General features: G+C 36.4%; 1 protein-coding gene across 9 annotated transcripts in view; it reads left to right on the top strand.

The window, feature by feature from the left end:
• Ufd4 (ubiquitin fusion-degradation 4-like) overlaps window positions 1-15,610 on the top strand; it is an 831,523-nt gene that overhangs the window by 258,071 nt on the left and 557,842 nt on the right. For all 9 annotated transcript variants that reach the window (XM_090399614.1, XM_090399612.1, XM_090399618.1 and 6 more), the window contains exons 17-18: window positions 5,689-5,792; window positions 11,882-11,993. In XM_090399614.1, coding sequence (XP_090255740.1) covers window positions 5,689-5,792; window positions 11,882-11,993 — 216 coding nt within the window. The remainder of the gene's footprint in view (window positions 1-5,688; window positions 5,793-11,881; window positions 11,994-15,610) is intronic.

Below are 15,610 nucleotides of genomic sequence, written 5' to 3'. Positions count from 1 at the left end.
CCCTCTGTTATTCATTATCTATATGGATCACATTATGAAGGAAAGTGGTATTAAACATGATATCAGAATTGGAGATGTTAATGTCAGCTCTTTGCTTTATGCGGAAGATGTTATACTTCTAAATAAATCCGCTACAAGTTTGCAAGATTCCCTGACTAAATTGAATAACTGTTGTAATAGATATGGTATGAAGGTCAGCAGTAAAAAGACAAAGAGAATGAAAATAGGTAGAATTGTTGAAAATGTCAACTGTGTGTTGAATGGGTAACCTGTGGAACAAGGTAAAACATTTCAGCTACTTAGGCACGATTTTTACTGAAGATAGTAAATTAAATATGGAAATAGACAATAGAATCAACAAAGCTGGTATGGTAGGCAGTCAATTGAATAAATTCATATGGAATAAGAGAGAAATTGGTCGGAACAATAAATTATCTGTATTAAGATAGTGTTCAAACCAGTTTTAACTTATGGATCTGAGAGCTGGGTCAGAAGTAAAACACTTGACCAAAGACTAGAGACCACAGATATGAGAGTCCTGAGAAAGATTATAGGCGTGAACAGATGGCATCAATGGCAATATCATATTAAAAACGAGGATATTAGGAAAGAACTTGACATTGTCAGCATCCAGGAATGCGTTAGCAGAGCTAATCTCAGGTGGTATGGTCACTTAAACAGAATGGGCGAAGAAAGATTAGCAAAACAGGTGTGCTCTGCCAGGTTGGCAGCAAAACGACCCAGAGGAAGACCAAGATATAGGTGGATTGATATGGTACAAAGTGCCTTAGACGATAGAAATATAAGATCTGATAATGTTGGAGTCTTGACAAGTAACAGACTGATTTGGAGGAAAATTGTAGATAGGAAGTTAGTAATGATGTAAATTTTTTTTGTAGTACTATCATATTCTGTACACCACTTGCGGGTACATGTCAGGAATTTGATGATGATGATGAGAAAGATTGCGTCAAGTCATAGATCACTTTTCTTCTTGGGCAAATAAAGTAGACTCATGTTCTCACCCAGAAGACCATATCTGTGTGTACTTCTGTCATAAATGCAGTTTGCTTTTGGTGGGCATTCTTATCCCACATATATCAGTTGTGAGATAAGTGCCAAACAGTAGTGTAAAGGATGTTCACTACTTTTGGATGAGTACAAGAGAGTAGTGAACATCTTCTGCACCATATCTATCACCTACTAGGGTGTACATTGTTGTTTTTTGCTCTGTGTCGCTGATCATTCATCTGATTAAGACTGAACTGTGGATCCGAAATCTGCCTCTTTCAAAGACAGTATACTTCAGTAGTTGGATTCTGTCCACATCAGGCACTTAGAATTGCAACTTTAACATTCTAAACATCACCTATTCCTTGTTAAAGATACCAAGCAATTTTAAAACTGGTTTTACTCCATTTTTCCCAAGTAAGCAAACAGACAAAAATGTCAAGTTTGCGCCTGCAAGTGATGCAAGACTAGCTGATCCTACAGGTAGTGCAAGACCAAGGCAACTCGTGGTAGAGGTGGAACAAGCTCCGATCACTAATCTTAATATTTACCCTTAATGTCAAAACACATCTCCAAGAAGGGGATGTATGATGTTTTGTATTAAAGGCAAGGGGCCACTACCCAGACCGGTTTCGACCTTTTTTGAGGTCTCATCAGTGGGAGCTAGGCTAGAAATACCAAGATTTAGTAATACAGAGCTTGTAAGTATACTAAATCTTGGTATTTCTAGCCTAGCTCCCACTGATGAGACCTCAAAAAAGGTCGAAAACCGGTCTGGGTAGTGGCCCCTTGCCTTTAATACAAAACATCATACATCCCCTTCTTGGAGATGTGTTTTGGCATTAAAGGTAAATATTAAGATTAGTGATCGGAGCTTGTTCCACCTCTACCACGAGTTGCCTTGGTCTTGCACTACCTGTAGGATCAGCTAGTCTTGCATCACTTGCAGGCGCAAACTTGACATTTTTGTCTGTTTGCTTACTTGGGAAAAATGGAGTAAAACCAGGTTTAAAATTGCTTGGTATCTTTAACATAATTACACCCAAGGTAAAAATACTTTCTACATCACCTATTCCTTATCTTTATGTTGAAGCATAAAGATAAAGATATTTTTATTTTTATTCTTAAAGTTGCAATTCTAAGTGCATAAACCACCATTCCACTCTTATTTCGACTTTGCAGTATGAGACCAAACTAATCCTTGTCATATCATCCCACATGAATAAGTATTTTTTGTTTACACTGAGAAAAGTTGCATAATACGTGACAGACTTCTTTTATATACAGTCCACATGCACCTGCTTACAGCATATAAGCAAAGTAATAGAAACTCTAGACATTTTTTAGACAGTACCGAATTTCTATTACTTTGCTAATATGCAGTAAACAGGTGCATGTGGACTGTACATAAAAGAAGTCTGTCATGTATTATGCAACTTTTCTCAGTGTAAACAAAATACTATTCATGTAGGATGATGTGACAAGGATTAGTTTGGTCACATACTGCAAAGTCGAAATGAGAGTGGAATGGTGGTTTATGTGCTTCAACATAAAGATAAGGAATAGGTGATGTTTAGAATGCTAAAGTTGCAATTCTAAGTGCCTGATTTGGATAGAATCCAACTACTGAAGTATACTGTCTCTGAAAGAGGCAGATTTGGGATCCACAGTTAAGTCTTGATCAGATGAATGATCAGAGACTGGGGGGGGGGGGGGGTGGGGGGGGGGGGGGGTGGGGGGGGGGGGGGGTGGGGGGGGGGGGGGGTGGGGGGGGGGGGGGGTGGGGGGGGGGGGGGGTGGGGGGGGGGGGGGGTGGGGGGGGGGGGGGGTGGGGGGGGGGGGGGGTGGGGGGGGGGGGGGGTGGGGGGGGGGGGGGGTGGGGGGGGGGGGGGGTGGGGGGGGGGGGGGGTGGGGGGGGGGGGGGGTGGGGGGGGGGGGGGGTGGGGGGGGGGGGGGGTGGGGGGGGGGGGGGGTGGGGGGGGGGGGGGGTGGGGGGGGGGGGGGGTGGGGGGGGGGGGGGGTGGGGGGGGGGGGGGGTGGGGGGGGGGGGGGGTGGGGGGGGGGGGGGGTGGGGGGGGGGGGGGGTGGGGGGGGGGGGGGGTGGGGGGGGGGGGGGGTGGGGGGGGGGGGGGGTGGGGGGGGGGGGGGGTGGGGGGGGGGGGGGGTGGGGGGGGGGGGGGGTGGGGGGGGGGGGGGGTGGGATGTATTCTATGAAAAGTTATAGCCAAATAACCAGAAATAAGAAGCACAACTTGCTTAGGTTTATATGAAGTAGCTTTCCTTCATTTGAATGTAGCCAATGAGCATGAGTGTTTAGAGGGCCATTCAGGTGTCATCTTGTTTTGGCAATGTTTTGGCAAATAAGATCACAGTAGGATTCAGCTATTGATGTCATGTATTGGAACTGAGAGGAGGACATTTGTCAGTGTGTTATGTGATTACTATCAAGTTGGTTTTTTTGTTTTTTTTTTTTTTGTGTTCAATTTAGTGAGCTTGTAAAACGTAATAAAATTGAAGAAATGGTGGAAAGAGTTGACTGGTCACCCAGAAAGTGATGTAAAATAGTACTATTAAGTGAGCAAGGCTACAGTTATGATGAAATTAGAAGAAAAATTGATGGAAACTTAACCAGGTGGCATTTCTAAATTTTTGAAGAGGTATAAGGAGACTCAGTCACTACAAAACCATTACTGGTAAAGGCAGGAAAAGGTGCACAACAGCAAGTGATGATAGAAGAATTGAGAGACTGTGCCTACGTGACAGAACAAAATCATCTGGGTGTATACAAGATGAAATGGCGCAATACAATGTGAAGTTGAGTGCAAGGACTGTTCGGCACAGACTGCAGGAATTTAGTCTAAATGCTAGAATTTCCCAAAAATAGCCATTTTTATCTCTCAAACAAAGGTTGAAAAAATTAAACTGGGCTAAAACACATGTTAACTGGACAGCGGAAGAATGGGACAGTGTTATTTGTAGCGATGAGACCAAAATCTCCCTGTTTGGTAGTGATTGCATAAAATACGTAAGGAGAAGAATCGGAGAAGATTTGCATCCTGATTGCATTACACCACCTACCATGAAACACCCACTTAGTGTTATGATCTGGGGTTGTATGACATCAAAAGGCGTGGGCAGAATTTGCATGATTAATGGGAATATAAATGTTCCAAAATGCATAAATGAAATACTTGAGCCCAAACTGAAGCCTTCTGCACGTGATCTTTTCCAAGATTATGAAGCATTTATATTTGAACAGGATTCAGCTCCATGTCATGTTGCTGCTGTGTGCAAAAAGTGGTTTCAAGATATTCATATTCCACTGCTGGAATGGCCTGGGAATAGCTCAGACCTTAACCGAATCGAAAATCTATGGAGCCGACTAAAGAAACTTGTTAGCCAGAAGCAACCCACCAATAAAACCCAATTAATAGAAGCAATAATTCAATCTTGGTTTCACATTATAACAGCTGCAGAACTAAAAAAACTTGGCTCACTCCATGGGAAGGTGTTGTAAGGCCGTAATTAATGCTAAAGGTTACCCAACTAAGTATTAACTCACATTGCGAGAATTTTTGTATATCTCATTTTTTCTGTTTCACTTTTCTTCTTTATAACCGCTGTTCTAATAAAAAAAATCCTTCATAAAAGTTATTGCATTACATTCTTGATTAAATTATCTTTCCATTGATATATAATTTTATGGTATTACTCCAAAAAAAAAGTGGTGCTATGAGCCATCAAACCTCAGAAAATACACTTTTTCCAAAAGGTTTCCACAATTTTGGCCACTAGTGTATATGTTCTACAATCTACTATAACATGACATTGCAGAAGAGACTGTGGGAAAGAACTTACAAGATTCAGATAGTGCAGAAATGAATAGCACCTGGAAAGCTCAGTCATCATACCTGTGGTGCAAAATTAATCTTGTATGTCTTCCTGATTTAGTAGTTTCGAAACAAATTGAGAGAGTATGTCTCATTCCATTACCCCATAGGTTATTTGACTGATTTGATACCCCCTTTTTGTAGCATTTTGTGTTGGTGGTAAATATACAGGATGGCCCATAAGTCATGGAACATGCTGTAGAAAGGGCCCATGTTTGTGAAGCAACTGCATACGTTTTTGTAACATCACATTTTTTTTATTAGTTATGAAAAGCCACATCATGTAAATGCCTTCCAATTTTGGCAAAGACAGGTCCTTTCTATGAAATGTACCATGATTTATGGGCCACTCTGTAGAAGTGCTCATGTTCCAAATGCAAGTGAAGATTGAAAGATTGTAGTTGAGCTGTGTTGGTGAATAATTACCATTTATAGTTATATCACACAAGACATTCTATAAAACATCTAGTGGATATAAACTAGCTTGATCAAGCAATCAGACCATTAGGTTCACACGTGTAAAGACTGGTGAAAGCCACAAATATTTAGTGAATTTATGAATTTGGTAAAAATCTTGTGGTTCTGTCTCTAATAGTTCATAAAACACATTATGTAGTTATTGGTAGTAATTTTGCAGGATGCTGTGTATTTTTAATTCTCTCCATAATATATGATGTATATTTAATAAGTGCAGTCTCTCTTGCTAAGTAATAAAGTTAAGATTTATTTTATTATGGTTTAGTTTTATTTTCTGAGTCTAAAAATTATCATTAACTTTCATTTTTAGAGTTATGAAGAAGGAAGTGTGCTTATTCCTAATTGCAACAAACTTCAGAAAGATAGAGTTAACTTATTTAAATCCTGTTTTCGAAGCAAAATGCAGATTGATGGGTAAATTGTCTTTTGTTATAGCTAGTTGTATTTTCATGTACATAGGTTTCTAAAAGTGTCATCTCATTTTTATATGCAAATTTACTCAGTAATCAAAAAGATTAATAATTGACTTTGCATGAGCAGTATAAGCTGGACTTTATATTATATAAGACAATTAAGAATGATTCAAAAGATTAAGGAATTTCACAATAGCTTTGCAGCTTAATCCACTAGATTAATTGATACATAATTAATCCTTAAAAGAAAGTAATTTAACTTCTTCATTGAAGTTAAATTACTTTGAAGAATTATAACAATGGTATTGAAGAAGAAGAAAGATCTACAGAATTGCAAGATAACTCATAAATAAATAAATAAATGGATGGATGAACAGTCAGCCCCTCTGCTCTCCTCGCAAAAGACTGCAAACCTATATAGCACATTAGTATTAGTACTTCAGATGAGTACTAATACTAGGAGAACAAACATGAAACTTTTTCATGCTGAGCAGTGAAATTCATCTATCACATAATGGGTTTGAATCCTCTCTGTAAAGTGAAGGGCTTTTAGTTGAAGGCGAGTTAAGTGGTCTTATGCAGTGGTGTAGGCTTTTTGTTTCTCATGCAAACCCAGGGTGTTTGTTTTCCCCATAAACAAGCACACTAGCCAGAGAACACACACACACTTAACAGATATAGTAGGCTCTGCAGATTGGATTATACAGCGTGTCAGAGCAGTCGTTAGGTTTTCTTAAGCTAAGTTACTCAGCTGTGACATGCTTCATCCTTAAAAGTGAGGGGGAAGATGAGATAAAGTTGGTCAGAGAATAAATATACTATCCACTTGTAAAATGAGTTTGATGCACTTTACACTTGATTAAAATCAGGACTTACACTTGATATTTATGTCAAGCTATCATTTTTTGCTGTTTGAAATGAAATTTTATAATTCTGGTTTATGTATTTATATATTCAAGGGGATGTACCAGATGTCATAATAGTCAGGTTCAATCTTTCGTGGCCAGTGTCCCATGAAAATCTTTCTTCCAAACTAGTGTATTAACGTTCAGGTCTCTGATTTGAACATCTCTTAGATTTTGATCTTCAAAAGCACTCTAACTGCATCAACCTACCTGTACCTGATTTTGATAGCAAATTATATTATAGCTATTCAGTTTTGTTAAAGAATCCTGAACACTGTTGATAGATTATTTAGAAGTATAATAATACATGCATTAAGTACAAAGCTGAGTTTATTTTTTCAATTTTGACATCAGGGTTCATGTAAGCATTTTTAAGAAGATGAACTAACACATGTTATTTGTAAAAATAAATTCCTTCTTACCCAAAATGTTCCCAAATAAGACTTAATTTTTTATCTTTATCAAGAATAAAAACCAAAAAAGAAATCTTTCTAATTCCTCTGAAGTTTCAAAATTATTAGTCACAAATACTTCAATATTATCAAAAAAAAAAAGAAAAAGAAAAAAAAAAGATTATTAAAAAAAAAACGATAATTACAAACATTATTACCATTATTAAAAAACATTAATGGTAATAATCGTGGTAAATTTTTACAACTGATCCTGGAGTAAAAGCAGAACCATGTAATATTCCTTTAGAAAATAAGCAAAAATTGAGATTGAAGGAAGTTTTTTCACTTGGCTATGCTACCAATTATATATGTGTTTTAATTCTTTATTCAAGTGTATGCAAACAAAGTTTGCACCTGACGTATTTTCAGGACTGGAGCAACTCGTGGTAAAGGTGGAATAAGTTCTGATCACTTGCTTTAGTATCTCCCATAATGCAAAGCACATCTCCTTGCAGACATGTATAATGCTATGCATTAAGGGAAGGGCCACTACCCAGACCAGTTTTGACTTTTATTGAATGTTCAAGTACAGGTCAAACTCCAAAAACTCAGCATTGTTCCCCTCAGTAACAAGCTCACCCTGCCACTAAGAAGAACTCTCAGAACCGGTTGGCTTTACACCGTGACAGGCTTAACCCACCAGCGAGCGGAGCCTCTCAGTTGCTCATATCTCATCTGAGGGATAACAGCAACAGCTGTGCCTCAGTTAATTTCATGGGCCACAGCATTGCCATTCATCACTTTATCAAGATTTCAATGTGATTGAAAACTAGCTCAAGTTCTTTTGCAGTTAGCTTCTTAGTTGTAACATTCTCTTCTTGTTCACACTCCTTATCTTCTTCATATGCATGCTGTTCTTCTAGTTGAAAGAGATCATTCTCGCTTAAATGTTCTGAATGGGAATTGAGCAAGTTTCTCACATCTTTATTATTCAGTTCATTAAATCCAAGTTCTTTTCCAATTGTGCTGATTTCTTCAATAATGTTAGACCTTGGATTTTGTGCATGATAAACTAACATAGGCTTGAGTTTAAAGTCGCCTTCTGCATGGCCTCCTAATAAAACCGTAAGACAATCTTTAGATACTTTGCCTAAAGTATCTAAAGTTCATTAAATCCAAGTTCTTTTCCAATTGTGCTGATTTCTTCAATAATGTTAGATCTTGGATTTTGTGCATGATAAACTAACATAGGCTTGAGTTTAAAGTCGCCTTCTGCATGGCCTCCTAATAAAACCATAAGACAATCTTTAGATACTTTGTGTCCTGGTTGCAATACTTCAATTTTAGCTAGGAAAGTTTTTGTTGTCATACGCTTCCAAAAGAAACCAATTTCATCGATGTTGAATATTTGCTGATAGTCATAATCACTCTCCTGAATTATGCTTTGCAACTCTTTAGGAAACTTGGCCATAGAATCTTTATTAGCACTAGCAGATGCCCCAGTTATTTGTACATTATGTAGTCCAGTTCGATTTTTAAAATGGTCAAACTTTCCTAAATTCGCAGAAAAGCTTTCACATTCCTCTTGAAATTTGGTCTCTTTCAATGAGGTAAAAATATTGAGAGCTTTTGCCTGAATATTTCCTGTACTAAGAGGTATTCTTTTTTTTTTGGTTATAATCCTCAATCCAAAGTGATAGAAGATGCTCCATCTCGATCATTAAATGGTTTCTATTTCAGATGATTTGCATGCTTAAAGAAGCAGTAGCAACGTTTCCTTGTTCTTTGTATTCTTTGCTCTTATTTAATATAGTCCAAACTGTAGACTCGCTGTACGCCAGGTCTCGCACAATCATTGTATTACTAGCACCACGTTCATGTCTTTTAATGACTTCCGCTTGCTGTAGATTGGCAAAAAAAATTTCGTGCACCTTAAATTTTGCATAACGTAAAAAAATCGCAAATCGTGAAAAAATCATATATATATATATATATTTAAATACTGCATTTACAATATCAACATAATTCTTTTGCTAATTATTTCCATCCATGTTGTAATAGTCCATATTGTATGTGCTATCTCTTTCTGTTTAATATGAGTCTTACACTGGGCCAACCTCCAAAAGAATGAAAAGAGTGCAAAATTATTCCATTTCATAATGGTGTGATAATTGGCCAATCTGTGTGTTTAGAGTTGCAGTGAAAATGTTGGAGAAGTTAGTTTGGATCAAGATCCAGAAATGAGTTGACAACAGGAGTATCCTCTTTGATGGAGATTTGCTAAATGAAGATTGTGATTGAGCAGTCTGTTTACATATTACAGCAAGGTTACATATGTATTGGGGAAGGGATATGCATGTACACACACACACACACATACATACAAGCTGGTAATTAAATTTGAACATATGAAATTGGATATAAATTAGCACATTTTATTGAAAATTTACTGTGTGATAGGCATCAATAAGTTTTGTATGAGAAAGCAATATACCAGAAGAGGAAAATCATTAGCGGTGTATCCCAAGGACCAGTTTTGAAACCATTGCCATTTAATTTGAATGTTAATGGTTTTGGAAGAGGGTTGAATGGTGATATGCAGTTGTTTGCAGATGATGCAAAGTTGGAAAGAGCTATGAGGAGAACAGATGTAGCTTTAACTAGAATATACTGGATTGATGGGCAAGTAAGTGGAGCTGACAGTTCATTGTCACAAAGTGTAAGGTTTTAAAATTTGGAAAGTAAAGATTGGATGCAGAGTATACAGGGTCGTTCAAAATTCCACGTACAAACTTTGAGTGGAGGTAGGGAACATCAAAATCAATCATTCACAGGTAGGAAAGCATGACTGGAAACACCACTGGAAGGTACTAACAAGGACACAAATATTGGATACATAATATGGTAAACGAGGTGCATGTCTGCCATCTCAGTGTTTGTAAAACGATGCATGTTCTTCGTATTACATTGAAAGCTTGAATGAGGAAGCCCCCAATTGCTCACCTGGAGCGCTGGTGAACAGCGCCACCTATCACTTTCGGATGACGTTTCCAGTCATGCTTTCCTATGTGAATATGGTTGATTTTGATGTTCTCTACCCTTAAAGTTTGTACGTGGAATTTTGAACCACCCTGTATAATTTGTGGGGATATCTTAGAGAAGGTATAGAAGATAAAAGATATAAGGGGTGATAGCAGATAATGAACTAAAGTTTAGTGGATACATTGTTGAAATTGTGAGCACAGCAGAATGGATTCTAGTAGTGATACTGTACGCAGATTTGGTCACCTGGTTTTCAGAAGGATAGGAAGATATTGGAAAGTGTCTAGAGACAATTTGCTACAATGGTTCCTGTTCCGTGGAATGTTGTATATGAAGAAAGATTGAGAAAATACACTTTGCAGAAGATAGTGGATAGTAGGAGGGGCTAGGGAAATTTTGCCCACAAAACTTGATCTCTCTTGACATTTTCATTACCACTTCACTAATTGATTTTTGGAAAGTGTCTAGAGACAATCCACTACAATGGTTCCTGTTCTGCGGAATGTTGTATATGAAGAAAGATTGAGAAAATACGCTTTGCAGAAGCTAATGGATAGTATGAGGGAATAGGGAATTTTGCCCACAAAACTTGATCTCTCTTGACATTTTCATTACCATTTCACTAATTGATTTTTATCATTTATCTTAGACTAATATGATATTTAATATGGGGAAAATAAACTTTCCTCTGACATTTATTTATTTAACATGGGCATAAATAACATTAAAGTTGCAACTTAATAGAAATGCAGATATTGCAATAAAATGCTGGTTAGAGACTGAGACATGACACTTCTCAAAATTTGTGAAAAGGAGATGATATATTTATTCTTCATCCTGTAGAAATTCTTGAAATATAAATTCTTAAAATTGTTAATACGTGGAATATTTGAAACTAAGGTTATGTGTAAATTCTTAATTTTATTATCTAATCATTGTGCAAATAATCCTGTCAAATGACATTATATATTGTTATATATTTACAACAGATATAAATTCCTTATGTAAAAATTGTTATATTAATCATTATTTATATTGCAGCATTTTTTTTCTTTTAGTACTTCTCACAATGTGTTGACAAACTATGCAAAAATTTACTTGCCAAAAATCTCCCAGTTTTTTTAATGATATGTCCTAAATCAAAAGGGGTTTCACAAAATGATTACTAGTGCTGTACCATGGTTGGAGAAGTTATTTATTTATTATTAAAAAATGATTAATTTGTTAATTTTGCAGCTGCTCACTAGCTTACTAAATCTACTCGCCACAGCTGCATAGGCGAGCATATTTTTTGAGCCCTGCTCCCCACTTATTGTATATTTTTCTTTTGTATCTTATAGGTACTATGTATGTATTAATACATAAATGATTAATGTGAGAAACTAATAATTAATAAAATAATTCAATTAATATTAAATAATATGAATAAATAAATAATTAATTTAGAGCAAAGGGGAACGGTTTTGAGAGGAATAAAGTTGTTATATATTTGCAACAGATGGCCAAATTAAAATGGAACAAGCAACAGGTCTATTCCAATATAAATTATAATTTCTTCACAAATAAAAAACGGCTATAAAGTAGATATCTTTGCAATGCAGATGTTTTAATAATGGTGTCATGGTAAATGTTGAAATGATATTTAAATAAACATGGTTGAAAGGTATAGTGAGATATATAATATTTAAAATATTCAGCTAGATAATATCTTAGTGTTTCTGAATGCCATTTATATTTTTTTATTAATTTAGGGCAATGATATCATCAGTTGCACTAGTGAGAAAACTTGTAGCAGTACTTGAATCTATTGAAAAACTTCCAGTTTATCTGTATGATACACCAGGTTCAGGATTTGGTTTACAAGTAGGATATATATATTTAGTTCTATTTATGTGCACAGTGTTATCAATAACTACATCATTGCCTTTTTCATGTTTTCTGCAGATGAGTCAATGTAAACTAAAATCAACTTAAATTTTAAATGATCATTTTCCCAAATAGTAATATCACAAAAGGTCATTTCGGATATTACTGTATATTTTTGTTACTTGTTCATTAATATTACTATTTGCAACAACTGCCATTATTGTTTTACTTCAAAATAACTTATGGTTTGCAAATTCCCTCTCTCCCATCCACACAGATAATATTATACAAAACTACAGGTTTTGTATAATACTATCTTGTAAACCTGTAGTACATTAGCACCATAGATAGACTGAGATATTTAAAATTGTTTTCTTAAATGTTATTTATTGTTTTTTGCATTTTGTAATTATTTTTTATATAAATGGAAGCACTGCACAAAAAATACTGTCCAGTGTGGTTTTGCACTTTGTAGTGAAGTGCCCTCTGTACGGGTGGCATGTCAGAGTTTTTTCCTCCCACAGGAATTTTTTTCCTTTTTTTCCCCCCCTCTCCCCGCTTTTCAAGTACTTCTATAATATAGCATAATATAGTACTATAATATAGTATCACTGCAGTTCAAATCAAAAACAGATTTTCCTCAGAAACTTGAAAAAAAAAAGACTTCCCAAAAAGTTTTTTTAGTTTTTTTACTGAAAAAAAAAACTTGAACAAATTTCTTTCACATTTACTTAACCAACATTTGTGGTAGTATAAACACCAACCTACTTGATGTACATCATCACCTGCAGATATCCAAACCTGATCTCCTGTTTTTGACTGAACTTCAAATTACTGCCGAACAACCTGAGTCCATTTTAGCCTTCCAAATTGTATGATTACTTTTGCTGCAAGGGTGGTACTTGTGCTTTTGTGTAATACTATATTCTTTACCAGTAAGTAATCTTGAATCTCTTCTTTTTTGAACTTATGCAGCTTAAGATTTTCTTGCCTCGTGTCATTTATTTGCTGTTTCTGCTACTCTGCTGATTCTGAATATCATTCTGATCTCTTTGATTCTTTATCCTTTAAGCTTAATTTCCTGCAGTCCAGTTGCATTAACAGTAAAGTCATCTTCCATGGGGTGACTTTAATGTCCACAACTTCATTTGGTTCCCTTTTCCCAATACCACTGACCAAGTTGGAAGAGAAGTTGAGATATTTCTTGTGAGCAGTGCTGTAAAGCAAATTGTTCATCTCCTAGCCAAAATCTGACAGTCCTCTTCATTCACCCGACACTGGATCTTTTCTTAACCAGTTTTTTCCCTTCCACTGTTAATGACCTCACATCTTCGTAATTTAGATCTTAACCTCATACACATTGTTTAGTCTATTGGAACATCTTCTCCTCAGCCATCCACAACCTCATTTCCTTCAATACCAAGTGGGAAGATCTTTAAGACTTTTACCCCTCCTTTGCATGGTGAGATTCCGTTTCATTCTCCAGAATGAAACGGAATCTCAAAGGATTCTATTTGTGTTGGAATGACTATCCCCATTTAAAATTTCAATCCAATTCTGTGCTCCTACCTATTTCTCACCACATGGTAGTATTACAAAAGTAAGTAAAGGTCATGTTTGAGTAACTTGTTTAAATTTTATAATAACGCCATGGTTCAGTTTAGATCATGATATTTTTTGGTTTTGCTAAACTTTTAACAGGATTCAGCATGGAAGGCCATTGCATAAGTTTTAAGATATGGGATTGGATTATAAAGTACTATTTTGGATAAGAGTATGGCTGGTGACATCATCATTAAATTCCTGCCATGTACCCTCAAGGGGTGTACAGGATATGATAGTAGTACATGAAAAATATACATCATTACTAACTTCCTTTCTACAATTTTCCTCCAAATCAGTCTGTTATTTGTCGACTCCAACATTACCAGATCTTATATTTCTATTGTCTAAGGCACTTTGTACAGTATCAATCCACCTATATCTTGGTCTTCCTCTGGGTCGTTTTGCTGCCAACCTGGCAGAGAACACTTGTTTTGCTAATCTTTTGTCGCCCATTCTGTTTAAGTGACCATACCACCTGAGATTAGCTCTGCTAATGCATTCCTGGATGCTGACAATGTCAGGTTCTTTCCTAATATCCTTGTTTTTAATATGATATTGCCGTTGATGCCATCAGTTCACGCCTCTAATCTTTCTCAGGACTCTCGTATCTGCGGTCTCTAGTCTTTGGTAAAGTGTTTTACTTCTGACCCAGCTCTCAGATCCATAAGTTAAAACTGGTTTGAGCACTGTCTTGTATACAGCTAATTTAGTGTTCCGACTAATTTCTCTCTTATTCCATATGAATTTATTCAATTGACTTCCTACCATACCAGCTTTGCTGATTCTGTTGTCTATTTCTATATTTAGTTTACCATCTTCTGAAAAAATCGTGCCTAAGTAGCTGAAATGTTTCACTACTTCCACAGGTTCTCCATTCACAACACAGTGGACATTTTCAATGATTCTGCCTATTTTCATTATCTTTGTCTTTTTATTGCTGACCTTCATACCATATCTATTACAACAGCTATTCAATTTAGTCAGAGAATCTTGCAGACTTGTAGCGGATTTATTTAGAAGTATAACATCATCCACATAAAGTAAAGAGCTGACATTAACATCTCCAATTTTGATATCATGTTTAATACCACTTTCCTTCATATAATGTGATCCATATAGATAATGAATAACAGAGGGAATAATGTACATCCATGTCTCACACCAGATTTAACATTAAACCATCTTCCTGTACTTCCTTCAATTCTAACTGCTGACTTACAACAACTCAAATAAGTCTAAGTATTGCTTGATATAATGCCCCATCGACACCATATAACTGTAGCGTATTGAATAGCTTCTCTCTTGGCACCTTGTCATGTGCCTTTTCCAAATTGACAAAACTTAAATACAGATCTTTGTTATATTCCCATGATTTCTCCACCATTTGTCGTAAAGTGAAGATGTGATCCTGACAGCCTCTATTTGACCTGAATCCAGCTTGTTCTTCACCAAGCTTTTCTTCCACAATTCTTTTGAATCATTTCTTATGTATACTTGCATATATCTTACCAAGAACACTCAGTAGGTATATACCTCTGTAATTCTCACATTCAGTTTTATTTCCCTTTTTATATATGGGTACTATGAGAGCTCTACTCCAATCATCTGAAATTTGTCCCTCTGTCCAGGCATTCTGAACTATGCAGTGCTGCCACTGTAAGACTTTTATACCACCATACTTCAGCATATCTGGTCGAATATCATCTACTCCTGCTGCCTTTCCACATTTCAAGCCTTTGATGGCTTTTTCTACTTCAAGTATGGATATGTATTCCTGACTACATGCCTGGTCAGTGTTTTTTATCACTGTGCTGTCATCACTGCTTGTTTCATTTAGCAAATTTTCAAAGTAATTACTCCATACTTCAAGGATATCTTTTTCTCCCGTTTTCTTGTCACCTTTATCATCTCTAACTCCTTTTACAGCATTCTTTCCTCCATTCCTAAGCTTCTTCAACAACCTCCAGAATATTTTGCCACGTTCTTGATATTTATTTTCTATATTCTTG

This window comes from Typopeltis vanoorti, chromosome 10 (assembly GCF_054136105.1).
Source record: "Typopeltis vanoorti isolate ZY-2024b chromosome 10, IOZ_Tvanoo_1.0, whole genome shotgun sequence".
In the NCBI taxonomy this organism is placed as follows: Eukaryota; Metazoa; Arthropoda; class Arachnida; order Uropygi; family Thelyphonidae; genus Typopeltis; species Typopeltis vanoorti.
Note: the sequence above shows the minus strand (reverse complement) of the source record. Positions and strands in the feature narration are given on the sequence as shown.